The sequence below is a fragment of the Vitis vinifera genome, chromosome 15 (assembly GCF_030704535.1).
Source record: "Vitis vinifera cultivar Pinot Noir 40024 chromosome 15, ASM3070453v1".
In the NCBI taxonomy this organism is placed as follows: Eukaryota; Viridiplantae; Streptophyta; class Magnoliopsida; order Vitales; family Vitaceae; genus Vitis; species Vitis vinifera.
Window position 1 is genome coordinate 22,692,677 of NC_081819.1, and position 12,462 is coordinate 22,705,138.

General features: G+C 34.8%; 2 protein-coding genes across 2 annotated transcripts; both read left to right on the top strand.

Annotated features, from left to right (window-relative positions):
* Positions 1-1,877: 1,877 nt before the first annotated feature.
* On the top strand, positions 1,878-4,893 carry LOC100253406 (F-box/kelch-repeat protein SKIP4). Its single transcript, XM_002274444.5, has 3 exons — positions 1,878-1,984; positions 3,427-3,921; positions 4,174-4,893. Exons 2-3 carry the CDS (start codon positions 3,440-3,442, stop codon positions 4,769-4,771), a joined length of 1,080 nt encoding a protein of 359 aa, XP_002274480.2. The 5' UTR covers positions 1,878-1,984; positions 3,427-3,439; the 3' UTR covers positions 4,772-4,893.
* Positions 4,894-9,332: 4,439 nt separating this feature from the next.
* Positions 9,333-12,095, top strand: LOC100258544 (disease resistance protein RPH8A). The gene is made up of 2 exons (XM_019225570.1): positions 9,333-10,868; positions 11,244-12,095. The coding sequence occupies exons 1-2, from the start codon at positions 9,333-9,335 to the stop codon at positions 12,093-12,095; spliced, it is 2,388 nt and encodes a 795-aa protein (XP_019081115.1).
* The last annotated feature ends 367 nt before the right edge of the window (positions 12,096-12,462 follow it).

The window sequence follows — 12,462 nt, forward strand, 5'->3', positions numbered from 1 at the left end:
ATGAGAGGAAAATGGGTGTGATGGAGGATGCCTGATTCCTGCAAGCTTGAGTGAGGAAATGGGTATGACGACCTAGAAAGAGAGGTGGCCAAATGAACGATGGGTATGGTGGATAAAGGAAAAAAGAACATGAGGATGAGATGACGACACGCTTGCATGAGTGCACTCAGGGAGGAAAGGAAAACAAAGAGATAACAGGATGACAACAAGAAGAAGAACATAAAGACTTTAACCAGCATATCGGACCCATTTCATCGTTTCATCCATGGGTCCAACATCCAGTGAGTTACGATGGAAAATACTCGTCAGAATAGGACATAAAACACAGCAAACTCTTCTAATATTTAATCAATAATCACCAAAACAGAATAATCCAACAAGCAGACATGAAAAGAACACTGACAATCGGACCTGGACGGTATGGAAAGAAAAATGGAAAATATACACAAAATAACCAATGGTCATACCTGGAAATCCCCCTTCTCAGCTCCGTGTCCTGGACTCTCCCCAGCAACTCTACGCTCGTCTATTCTAAGCTTCCTACTACAGTTCCACCCATACACTTTCCCTCAAAAAACTCCCAGAAAAACTCTTCCTTTTCTTTTTTACAATGTTGTCCTCTCCCCTCTCTGTATCTCGGATTTGCCTTTTCAATGATCTCTACTGCAACCACCTTTTCTGCCACCTCTTCTGTCTCGCCTCCCTGCAGCCACCTTTCCGGCCGCCACCTTTTCTGTCCCATTCCTCTTGCAGCTTCAAAAAGCGAGGTTGATTCCTTATGGCCACTAAGGATGTGACACGTGGCCCGCTTGGATAGTGATACCTGGCTAAAAATGTGATCTGCAAAAACAAATAGAGAAAAAATGACCCATGCCTAAATGAGGGTCTACAAATATATGATATGTTCTCCAACAAGCTATGTTTGGTTTATAGAAAGTATTAAGAAAATAAAAAAAATAAAAAATAATTTATAATTTTATTAAAAAAATATATGAAAAAATCAAATATAATTAAAATTAATTAAAAATTTATATATATTTAATTTTTATATAATAATAAAAATAAATGGAATTGATTTGAAGAAGCGTATAAAAATAATTCATTGACATTAAATCTATTTTTTATTTTATTTTTTACTTTTCCACCCTATTTTATTTTTTTAATATTTTCTCTCAAATTTTCCGAAAACTAAACATAACTTAAATGATAAGAGCTCTAACAATTGAGTTATCTTCCCCTTTACCAACAAGCTAATATATTGAGTTGTACTTTTATTTTTTATTTTTTATTCATAAAATTAAAATTTTGAAAAAGGTTTCAAAAATATTTTTTGATAATCCATTTTTACTTTTTAAAATCTAATAGCCAAAACTAAGTATAGAAGATTAGTTAGGGTGGAGCTCTATTTGTATTTTTATTTTAAAACTATTTTCAAACAAGAAAATAAAAATATTTTTCAAAAAATATCATTTTCGCAATTTAAACATGCTGATAATACATAACAAGAAATAAATGTATAAATTGTTTATTTGATAAACATAATAATATATGGGTGAATTCTTAACATCAATATCTTATTTTAAAATTTATTTTTTTAAAAAAATTGAAACTCCAAAATTGGTTTAGACATTTTTTTCATAATTGAAAAATGCCTTTTAGTTTTAAAATGAAATTTGGAAAATAAGAGTACTCATTCTCAAAATTTTTAAATATATTGGAAAAAAAAATTTCACATTTATTCAAAAAAAAATTATACCTTTATTTCTAAAATATTTACTATCAAATTTGCTAATAAAAAATAAATACAGGTCTTTGATTTTTCAACATAAGTTTAGAAATTTTTTAAGGTTATTTATAATTTAACCCCAAAAAATCGTCAATTACAAAAGCAACCACATTAACGGCGATGCTATTATTCCCTCACCTTATTTCTCAAACTATTGGTGACTGAACAACTCTAGGGTTCCAAAGCCTATTTACGCCGGTGAGTTTCCCTCAAAATTTCCCCTTTGTATTGATTTTTTTTTTTTTTTCTCAATTTCTTTGTGAGCTGGTTTCTTGAAATCTGTAATTCGTTTATTGATGTATTTATTGAATAAACATCTTTGCGTTTCTTGTATTTGATCTGGTTGTACAATGATTCATATATGGAATTAAGATTAGGGTTTTTGATTCATTTGAAGAAATTTAGTTTATATACGAACTGTGTAAGAGTAACTATTGAAACTAGGTTTTTATTAGGGAAAACAGAATTGAATGATTGCATTTCAGATGCTATGTAGACCAAAATGGAGTAATTGGAAATAGGTTCTGGGTTTTCAGCGGAGATCTGGCTACTGGAATTCAATTTTTTTTTTCTTTGGTGTTTTTTTAGGGAAAATCTCAAGGGCATCTTCGGTGTTAATGTTTTTAATGGTTGGTTTCGAGGAAAATTTTAAAAATGCTGATGATAAAAAATTGGTTATTCCAACTTATTATTATCAGTTTCTGGGGAAAATTTTGAAAATGCTGATGAGATGGAGACTCTGATATTTCAGCTTCTAGTGTTGGTTCTGGAAAAATGTCAATGCAGTAGCTTGCATTTTTTGTTCAATATTGCCTGCAAAAGCGAGTTGCTATGTAATCTTGTTGAAATTAAATCATTTCATTGGAAAGCCCTTTCATTATCATGTCTGGTTAATAGGAAGCTATTTTCAGATCTGAATAAGAAACATGGAAGAAGCAGTTATTTCCTTATGTGCCTATGACTATTGAAAAATGGCATTTCCTGGCACATAATTTTTGTGTATTGTTGAGGGGGTTGTTACAATCTTGCTTGTTTTCCTCTGTTTTAAAAGCACAAGATTCACAATGCCAGAAAATAAATAAATGAATAAAAGAAAGAAGAAACTTCATGCTTGTTCGGACATGTGTTTCAAGTCAGTTTTCTGTCCTTGGAGTCAGTCCCCCAAACTAAATAGAAAAACAGTGAATGTGCAGAAAATTCTTTGTAAACAAGTTTGGCTACTGTTTGCTGTAAATTTTTACTTAAAGGTCCTGCCTTCCAGAAGGATAAAAATGTATCTTGTTTTATGTTTAAGAAAATGAAACCACCAAAAACAGAATATTTTCCCAAATATTCATGCTGTTCCATAACTTTTCCGGAAATGGATCCAGGAATGTGTTTTAAAAGCATTATTTCCTGTGAGCAGTTTCAAACATGCTATTAAATTCTTGGTATCCACATTTTAATTAGTCATTGTAAGCTGTCACCAAAAATTATCCTGTAAGGGGATAGATATGGTATGAAATTGTCTGCTTCTACTAGAATAAAGAACATAATGTTCTGTTTTTCTTGAATCAAGAAAAGAAAATGTTCCTGGGATGAAATTATTTGATAATTCCTGCAGTTCTGCAAATTGTTGAATTCTTTTGTGTATTTTGTAGGAAAATCAATGCAATGGAACTTCTGGAAAGTGAGTTAGAGGGTATCAGTCGAATAGAACTAGCTCAATCACCACTGATATGTGGGCTTCCAGATGACATTGCTCTTATTTGCTTGGCAAGGGTTCCTCGGAAGTACCATACACTCCTCAAATGTGTTTCGAGGAGATGGAGAGACTTGGTGAGCAGTGAAGAGTGGCATGCTTATCGTCAAAAGCATAAACTGGATGAACCCTGGATTTATGCCTTGTGCAGAGACAAGTTCGAGCGGGTTTGCTGTTATGTGTTGGATCCCTACTCAACAAGAAGGTCTTGGAAGCTCATTGAAGGCTTTCCACCTCGCAGCTTGAAGAGAAAAGGAATGTCGTTTGAAGTGCTGGGAAAGAAGGTTTACCTGTTGGGTGGCTGTGGTTGGCTTGAAGATGCTACTGATGAAGTTTACTCCTATGATGCTTCCACAAACCGGTGGAGTGAAGCAGCTCCGCTGTCAACTGCAAGGTAACCCCGTTCACAAATATTCTGTTCTGTGATATCTTCACTGTTAACATTGACAATTCATAATTCAAATCTTTTCTAAGATGAAACTTCACTTGCCAACAGTAAGCTTTAATATAACAGAATACAGTTATACTTTCTTATAAAAGGAAAGATGTTTTCCTTCTCTTGGATATGCAATTTTAAGAAATTGATTACTTGTTAGAAGTTCCTTGTAGTGATTTGGTAGTCATCTGATTGACTCAATGCATTCAGATGCTATTTTGCTTGTGAAGTTCTAAATGGAAAGATCTACGCCATTGGAGGGTTAGGCTCAAAATCAAATGATCCGCATTCTTGGGATACTTATAACCCACATACAAACAGTTGGAAATCTCACTTGGACCCTAACATTGTGCCTGACATTGAAGATTCCATAGTTTTGGATGAGAAGATTTATATCCGCTGCGGCACTTCTGGTTTGACTTCTCATGTGTATGCAGTTGTTTACAATCCATCCCATGGCACATGGCAGCATGCTGATGCTGACATGGTGTTAGGATGGCAGGGTCCAGCTGTTGTTGTAGATGGGACTCTTTATGTGTTGGACCAGAGGTTGGGAACTAGGCTGATGATGTGGCAGAAGGAAAGTAGGAAGTGGGTGGCAGTCGGCAGGCTGTCACCTCTTCTTACATGTCCACCTTGTCGGCTTGTTGCAATCGGGAAGAGCATTTTTGTCATAGGGAAGGGGCTTAGCACTGTGGTTTTCGACATTGGCAATGTGGGGAATATGGGAGGGGTAATGGTGAGTTCTTCTATACCCAAATTAACTTCTGATGATGATGTAATTAGCTGTAAGATTTTAGCTATTTGAATTGTGTTCTAATCTTAGGCAGCTCAAGTGATTTCTAATTGATTGAATCTGTTGAAATGTATGTAATTTTGTAAAAACTCATATTGCTATGCACTTAATGCAAATTATGCAATATTGTCAAATTCCATATCATTTTACATACTACCCAAAATGAGCCTGTTTTGTTTTTTCTTTTCATGTCTTCTTTCACAGTGAACTTGGGTTTCAATTTTGTTTTAAAGTGTAGCCTTTGTGGACAAGTTAAGTTGATAGTTCTTTCTTGTTTATACTAAACATTATTGTTTTGTGGTGCCACATAAGTATATACGTACTTATGCGTGTGCTTACAATTTTATATGTGTGTATACCTACATATGTATTATTTGTCTAGGTTTGTACGTGTGTGTGTGACAATGAGAAACTATCCAGAGTATAATAGTGGGGATAAAAACTGAGAAAAAAAAATTAAAAATGAAAACAAAAACAAAAACAATCATAAAAAAACCTGCATGAAACCTATCTTAGAACTTAAAGAAGTGGAAGACGAGGTGTACTTAACATTTGAGTGAAGTTACGATGTTTAGGTTTAAATGGGGTATACACTTGTATTTTTTTTAGTTTTATTTATGATCTTCTAATAATTTTTTGAAGGGTGAATTTGTTGTTAAAATGAAATGGAACCAGTAATTTTTGGATTTTAGTAACATATTCCTTGCATAACTACGTTTGATTCTTGGAAAATTTGGGAATAAATATGAAGGAAAGAAAATAAAGAGGAATTACAGAAGGAAAATAAAAAAAAATATTTGAAGTCAATAAATTATTTTTATATGTTACCTTAAACTCATTTAATTTGTTTTATTTTTCTTTTATGTGAAGATTAAATATTTGAAAAATATATCAATTTTTAATTAATTTGTTGTTTTTTTTCTTTTATGTAAAGATTAAATATTCTAAAAATATAACAATTTTTAATTAATTTGTTGTTTTTTTTCTTTATGTAAAGATTAAATATTCTAAAAATATATCAATTTTTAATTAATTTAAATTATATTTGATTTTCTTTTATCGTATATCGAAACCAAATATGGGAAAAATAATTTTCCTCAACTCTTTTTGTTTTTGCTTAGTACTTTTGGGAAGTAAACATAGCATATAACTCTAATTGTGAAATGGAAATCTCTTTTGCATTCTTGTTAATGTGTATTAAAGAAAAATCTTCAACAGAAATTGAGTAACTAAAATAGATGTGAATTCCACCCACTTGAAGATGGTCGCTACACTGGTAGTAATCTTCTGGGGGTCAAGTCTTCGAAGGAGCTTGAGCACCTTTACTTTCAAGTTTAACACAAATTTCGAGAACAAACAATTTAAAATGGCATATCTTCAATTAAGTTTGTTTTAAAATGAGAAAATTTCAATTTTGAGTCAAATTTCCTGAAAATTTCTTGGATTGGTAGTGAGAGATCTTCAATCAGTTTGTTTTCAGAGAAAATGTTGAAAGAGCATTCCTCCAGTTTTTTCAGAGGGAAAGCTGTAGTGTGAGAAGAAAAAAAGAACCAAGAACTCAGTAGAGTTAAAACGGTTATTCTGATTCTTCAACTTAGGCACTTTTGTCTTTCTAAAAATCCATTCAATATTCCGCCCTTTCCACCCACTCAATTACCTTACAGATGCTTCTGATATAATTTGTCCAAGGAAATTAACTGGGTAAAGAAATGAACTGGGAAAAGAATTAGGGAAATCCATTGCTTGGCATGAAAGAACAGAGAAAGGAAAATGCCAACATGGATAGGATAGGGCATGTTGGGAAACATGCATATTTTAGACCAAGGGATCATTTCATTCATTGATTCTATTCATTCACATTGACTCAATTACTTCAAATATTTCCAACCTATATGAATAAATACATTTCTTGATTTACCCAACCTGGAAAAAAGTTAGGCTATATACGAATTTTTTGGCTGATGATTTGGTATGATTAGACCTGTATCTGATTCTGTTGAATACGGTACTGAGAATGGAATTAGTATGAAGCTGGGAATGAAGTTTGGTGTTAGAATAAAGAAATGGACAGGAACTTGTGCCTCGTCTCAAAAGAAAGGGATCTCCATTGTTGGTCATCAAAGGAAAGAATTGGGAAAGGAAGAAGGCTTCCCACTCCTTCATTCTTAAGGAGGAGAATCCTGGGCTGTGGAGTCCAAACAAATCATCTTCCTTCTCTTTGGAGCACAAGGGCTTCCTTTGCCTCTTGTTAGCACCCAGAGAGAGAAGAGTTGTGAAAAAAGAAATGGCAGAAAGCAGTGTTACGTTCTTCCTAGAGAAATTGAGCAACTTGGTTGCATAAGAAGCTTCTCTATTGGGAGAAGTAGAAGGCCAGGTGAAGCTGCTGCAAAATGAGCTGAAATGGATGCGCCCTCTTCCTGAAGGGTGCGGATTCAAAATGCATGTACGATGAAAGAATCAAGCTGTGGGTGGAGCCGATCAGAGAGGTAGCCCATGATGCTGAAGATCTCATCGACGAGTTCATCTTCAACATGGAATATTATTTGTGTCATGTCTCCCAGTGAAAAAAGAAAAAAAAAAGAAATGAAAGAGATTGGAGAGGCTAAGCTTGGTAGGAAGCTTTGTGAATTCCTGAAGCACAAGAAGTGCTTGGTAGTTATGGATGATGCATGGAGCAGCTTGCGCAATGATGAAATTGCTCTGCGTGCCACCAATTCACAAGCATTTATCCATAACCTTGGTTTTATGGATAAGGATGAGAGTTGGCAGCTCTTTCTCAAGAAAACTTTTGGAGGGAGAAGTACAACTTCGACAACTTCGACTTTTTGAGGTACATGAAAACATTGATTTCACATTTCGTCTTTCTTTGGCTTATCATTCATCAACATCTTACTAAAAATAACATTTCTCAACACTTTCAGGATTCACAACTTCGATCTTTGGTTTTATGTTGAGAACTTTTACCAAAAACAAAAAAAAAGTTAGGAATCTTTGCAAGAGCATATTAAATTACTTAATGTTTTGGACCTAAGTGAAACATATAATTGTTATATGCTCCCAGGGGGAATAGGAGAACTCATCCACCGAGATTCTTGTGCATGAAGGGATGTCACAAAGTAATGCTTTCATCATCCACATATAAAGATTGGTTAGGGCATGTTTGGAAATGGTATTAAAAATAGTTTTTGTTTGTTAGAATATAAAATAAAAAAAACATGTTAAACAATTAAAAGCTATTTTTTGTTTTCTATTTTTAAAAATAAAAAATAGTGTTTTCAAAAAACATCTTTTAATTATTATTTTTTTGTTTGCACTTGTTTTTTGAAAATTATTTTAAGAAATAAGTATACAAGCATATAAAATAATTAAAAATAAAACATTAAATATATAATTTATTTTTAAAAATATTAAAAATATTTTAGTATCAAACAATAATTTTCAAAAACATTAAATAATTTTTTAGAATCATTTTTGAAAATAGTTATCAAATAGGCTCTTAACCTGCAAAGTCCTAGAGATGTGTTTCTAATCTAGTTTATTCAATTTGCAAATTGAAGCAATTGTGATATCTAAATTGTCATTATGGCAAGGTTTGAAGCCAATCCAAAATAAGTAAGCGTGTGAATGGTGACTTGGGTGTGGAGCTACTCACCAAATTTACTTGGATAGAATGTGAATTAAGAAATGATCCAATGATGATTCTAAAAAAGTTGCCATTACATGCATGTGCATGGACCATGTACCTAACCCACCATAGATGCCTTTTTTTTCTTTTCCCTATATTTATTCCCACTATATGAATTTTTAAACCTTTTTGCTTTTGCTTTTTTCGTAAAGGAATGAAATCATTATTTTATTCATAAAATGATAAAAGTAAACAGTTCACACTAATCTAATAATGACCATTATATCCCATTACTGACCTTTATTCGTCTTTTAAGAAAATTTATTCATCCCTAGGAGGGTCCTCCTTTATATTATTTTACTTTTATATATACTTTTTTTTTATAATCTTTATTTACCAACCTTGCCCAACGGTTCAGATCCACTTTTATCATCATCTTTTTTTAATTATTAAAAAAACATTTAAACGTGACAACATTTATTTTTTATTTCTTTGGAAGTCACGGGAGTATAAGTTTATACTTTGATAAGGTGGAATCCATGTCATAATAGCAATCACCTTTACTTTTATTTTTTTATTCTTTTGCTTTCTCTTTGTCCAAGAAAACTTTATCTGTCCACATGAGAGCAATTATCGGAAAAGGGTCTAATAAATTTTAAAAATAATTTTAAACTCAAACACTTATCCTATTAATATAAAAAGGAAAATAGGGAAGTATTCTAAGATTATGTTTTTCGAAATTTATTATTAGGTAAATACATTTTAACTCAAACAAGACTTGAAAAGCCCACTGCCACTGATAACGACACCCCACCAACCCACAATGATGTCATCGTCTTCATTCTCTCTTTGAATGGGACTTCTTATCTTCATACATTTTCCAGCAATCGGGAACCCACCGTGTTAAGATTGCATTAACAAGTTTTCTTTCCGAAGAGTAGCTCAAAAATGGCAGAAGGCACTGTTACCTTCTTTGCGGAGAAGTTGAGCAACTTGATTTTACAGGAAGCTTCTGTATTTGGGCAAGTAGAAGGCCAGATAAAGCTGCTGCGCAACGAGCTGGAGTGGATGCGCCTCTTCCTGAAGGATGCGGATTCAAAGCGCATACACGACGAAAGAATCAAGCTGTGGGTGAATCAGATTAGAAACGCAACCCATGACGCTGAAGATGTCATCGACGAATTCATCGTCAACATGGATCATCGCCAGCGAAGACTCAACACCCTCAAGCTCCTCAAGTGCCTACCTACTTGCGTAGGATTCGCTGACAAGTTACCCTTCATCCACGAGCTTGACAGTCGTGTGAAAGATATAAATGTGATGATTGGGGCGATTATGGCTAATAGATCCAAGTATGGTCTTGGAGATCTAGTGGCTTCCAGCTCATCCACGACGGATCAGGTTGCGGCGCACAAGGAGAAGCGGCCCCCAGTAGTTGAAGAGAGCGATGTAGTGGGGATCGAAGATGGCACCGAGGAGGTGAAGCAGATGCTGATGAAGGAAGAGACGCGGAGATCAGTGGTGTCCATCGTGGGGATGGGCGGCCTAGGCAAGACAACTCTCGCCAAGAAAGTTTATAATCAAAGGGATGTCCAACAACACTTTGATTGTAAAGCTTGGGTTTATGTGTCTCAAGAGTTCAGAGCAAGAGAAATTTTGCTCGATATTGCCAATCGTTTTATGTCTCTCAGTGAAAAAGAAAAAGAGATGAGAGAGAGTGAGCTTGGCGAGAAGCTTTGTGAATACCTGAAGGAGAAGAAGTACTTGGTAGTCATGGATGATGTATGGAGCAGTGAAGTTTGGAGTCGCTTGCGCTCACATCTTCCTGAGGCCAAGGATGGGAGCAAAGTTTTGATCACTACTCGTAATAAAGAAATCGCTCTGCATGCCACTTCACAAGCATTTATCTATGAACTTCGTCTCATGAATGATGATGAGAGTTGGCAGCTTTTTCTCAAAAAAACTTTTCAAGGAACAAGCACACCTCATACTCTAATTAGGGAGTTAGAGGAACCGGGAAAGAAAATTGTGGCAAAATGCAAAGGTTTGCCTCTTGCGGTTGTGGTCTTAGGAGGCTTACTGTCCACAAAAGAGAAGACAAAACCATCATGGGAGAAAGTGCTTGCAAGTATTGAGTGGTATCTGGATCAAGGCCCTGAATCGTGCATGGGAATTCTTGCTTTAAGTTACAATGACTTGCCCTATTACTTGAAGTCTTGTTTTCTTTATTGTGGGATTTTTCCAGAGGATTCTGAGATTAAGGCAAGTAAGTTGATCCGTTTGTGGCTGGCTGAAGGCTTTATACAGAGAAGGGGAAAAGAAACACTGGAAGACATAGCCGAAGACTACATGCACGAGTTGATCCATAGAAGTTTGATTCAAGTGGCTGAACGAAGGGTAGATGGAGGAGTGGAGTCTTGTCGCATGCATGATCTCCTTCGAGACCTCGCTGTTTTAGAGGCCAAGGATGCAAAATTTTTTGAGGTACATGAAAACATTGATTTCACATTCCCTATTAGTGTTCGTCGGCTTGTCATTCATCAAAATCTCATGAAGAAGAACATTTCTAAATGCTTGCATAATTCCCAACTCAGATCTTTGGTTTCATTTAGTGAAACTACAGGAAAAAAAAGTTGGAGATATTTACAAGAGCATATTAAATTACTTACTGTTTTGGAGCTAGGAAAGACAAATATGCTTCCAAGGGATATAGGAGAATTCATTCACTTGAAATTCTTGTGCATAAATGGACATGGTAGAGTAACGCTTCCATCGTCCATTTGTAGACTGGTTAATCTGCAGAGTCTTAACTTAGGAGATCATTATGGCAGTATACCATATTCAATTTGGAAATTGCAGCAATTGAGACATCTAATTTGTTGGAATTGCAAGATTTCTGGCCAATCCAAAACAAGCAAGTGTGTGAATGGTTATTTGGGTGTGGAGCAACTCACTAACCTTCAAACATTAGCTTTACAGGGGGGGAGTTGGTTGGAGGGAGATGGCCTGGGAAAATTAACCCAACTTAGGAAATTGGTATTAGGTGGGTTGTTGACTCCCTATTTGAAGAAGGGGTTTTTTGAGTCCATTACTAAATTAACTGCTCTTCAAACCTTGGCTTTGGGCATTGAAAAGTATTCAAAGAAAAGATTGTTAAATCATCTTGTTGGATTAGAGCGGCAGAAGAATGTCATTGAGGAGAAAACATTATTCCCAGGACTCGTGCCTTTTTCATGCCACGCCTATCTTGATGTAGTAAATTTAATAGGGAAGTTTGAGAAATTACCGGAGCAATTTGAATTTTACCCTCCAAACCTCCTCAAACTCGGATTGTGGGATTGTGAGTTAAGAGATGATCCAATGATGATTCTAGAGAAGTTGCCATCATTGAGAAAGCTTGAATTAGGTTCTGATGCATATGTTGGAAAAAAAATGATATGTTCTTCTGGAGGGTTCCTTCAACTTGAAAGCTTAATATTGATCGGATTAAATAAATTGGAGGAACTGACAGTAGAGGAAGGAGCAATGAGTAGTCTAAAAACCTTGGAAATTTGGTCTTGTGGTAAAATGAAAAAGCTTCCTCATGGATTGTTACAATTGACAAATCTTGAGAAACTATCATTGCGAGGGTCATCATACCACGAATCAATTGAAGAGATTGAAAAGGCCGGGGGAGAAGACTGGGATAAGCTCCGTAAGATCATGTGCTAATGCTTATTTTAAGCTTAAAAGAAGTTTAGACATGTCAATTGCCATATTCCTAAAAGGCTGGGGGACAACTTCGGCTGTGTCTAAAAAGAAAGCCTTCCTTGGTTTCATGTATTGGAATTTGCCACCCACATTCTCACAAGTACCCGAGAGATGAAGGCCATGTGTCGTGGATGCTCGTTCTCAAGTATGTTTGTTTTTAATTTCTTTTTTGTTCCTACTTTGCCGTAGTTTTCAAATTTGTATATTTTTCTTGTTTTTAATTTTCCAAGTGATGAAATTTCGTAAGTTTGTCTTGAAATGAAATGATTTATGGATATTGAATCTCAATTTCCTTTTTATTTGTTTTAATTTAATCATGCATTATTTT

Excerpts from the sequence above, each read along its gene's own strand:
- LOC100253406 (XM_002274444.5), top strand. The coding sequence starts at position 3,440 with ATGGAACTTCTGGAAAGTGAGTTAGAGGGTATCAGTCGAATAGAACTA. Across the intron at positions 3,922-4,173 it reads GCTCCGCTGTCAACTGCAAG|ATGCTATTTTGCTTGTGAAG; the intron begins GTAACCCCGTTC and ends CAATGCATTCAG.
- LOC100258544 (XM_019225570.1), top strand. The coding sequence starts at position 9,333 with ATGGCAGAAGGCACTGTTACCTTCTTTGCGGAGAAGTTGAGCAACTTG. Across the intron at positions 10,869-11,243 it reads AGGATGCAAAATTTTTTGAG|CAATTGAGACATCTAATTTG; the intron begins GTACATGAAAAC and ends TGGAAATTGCAG.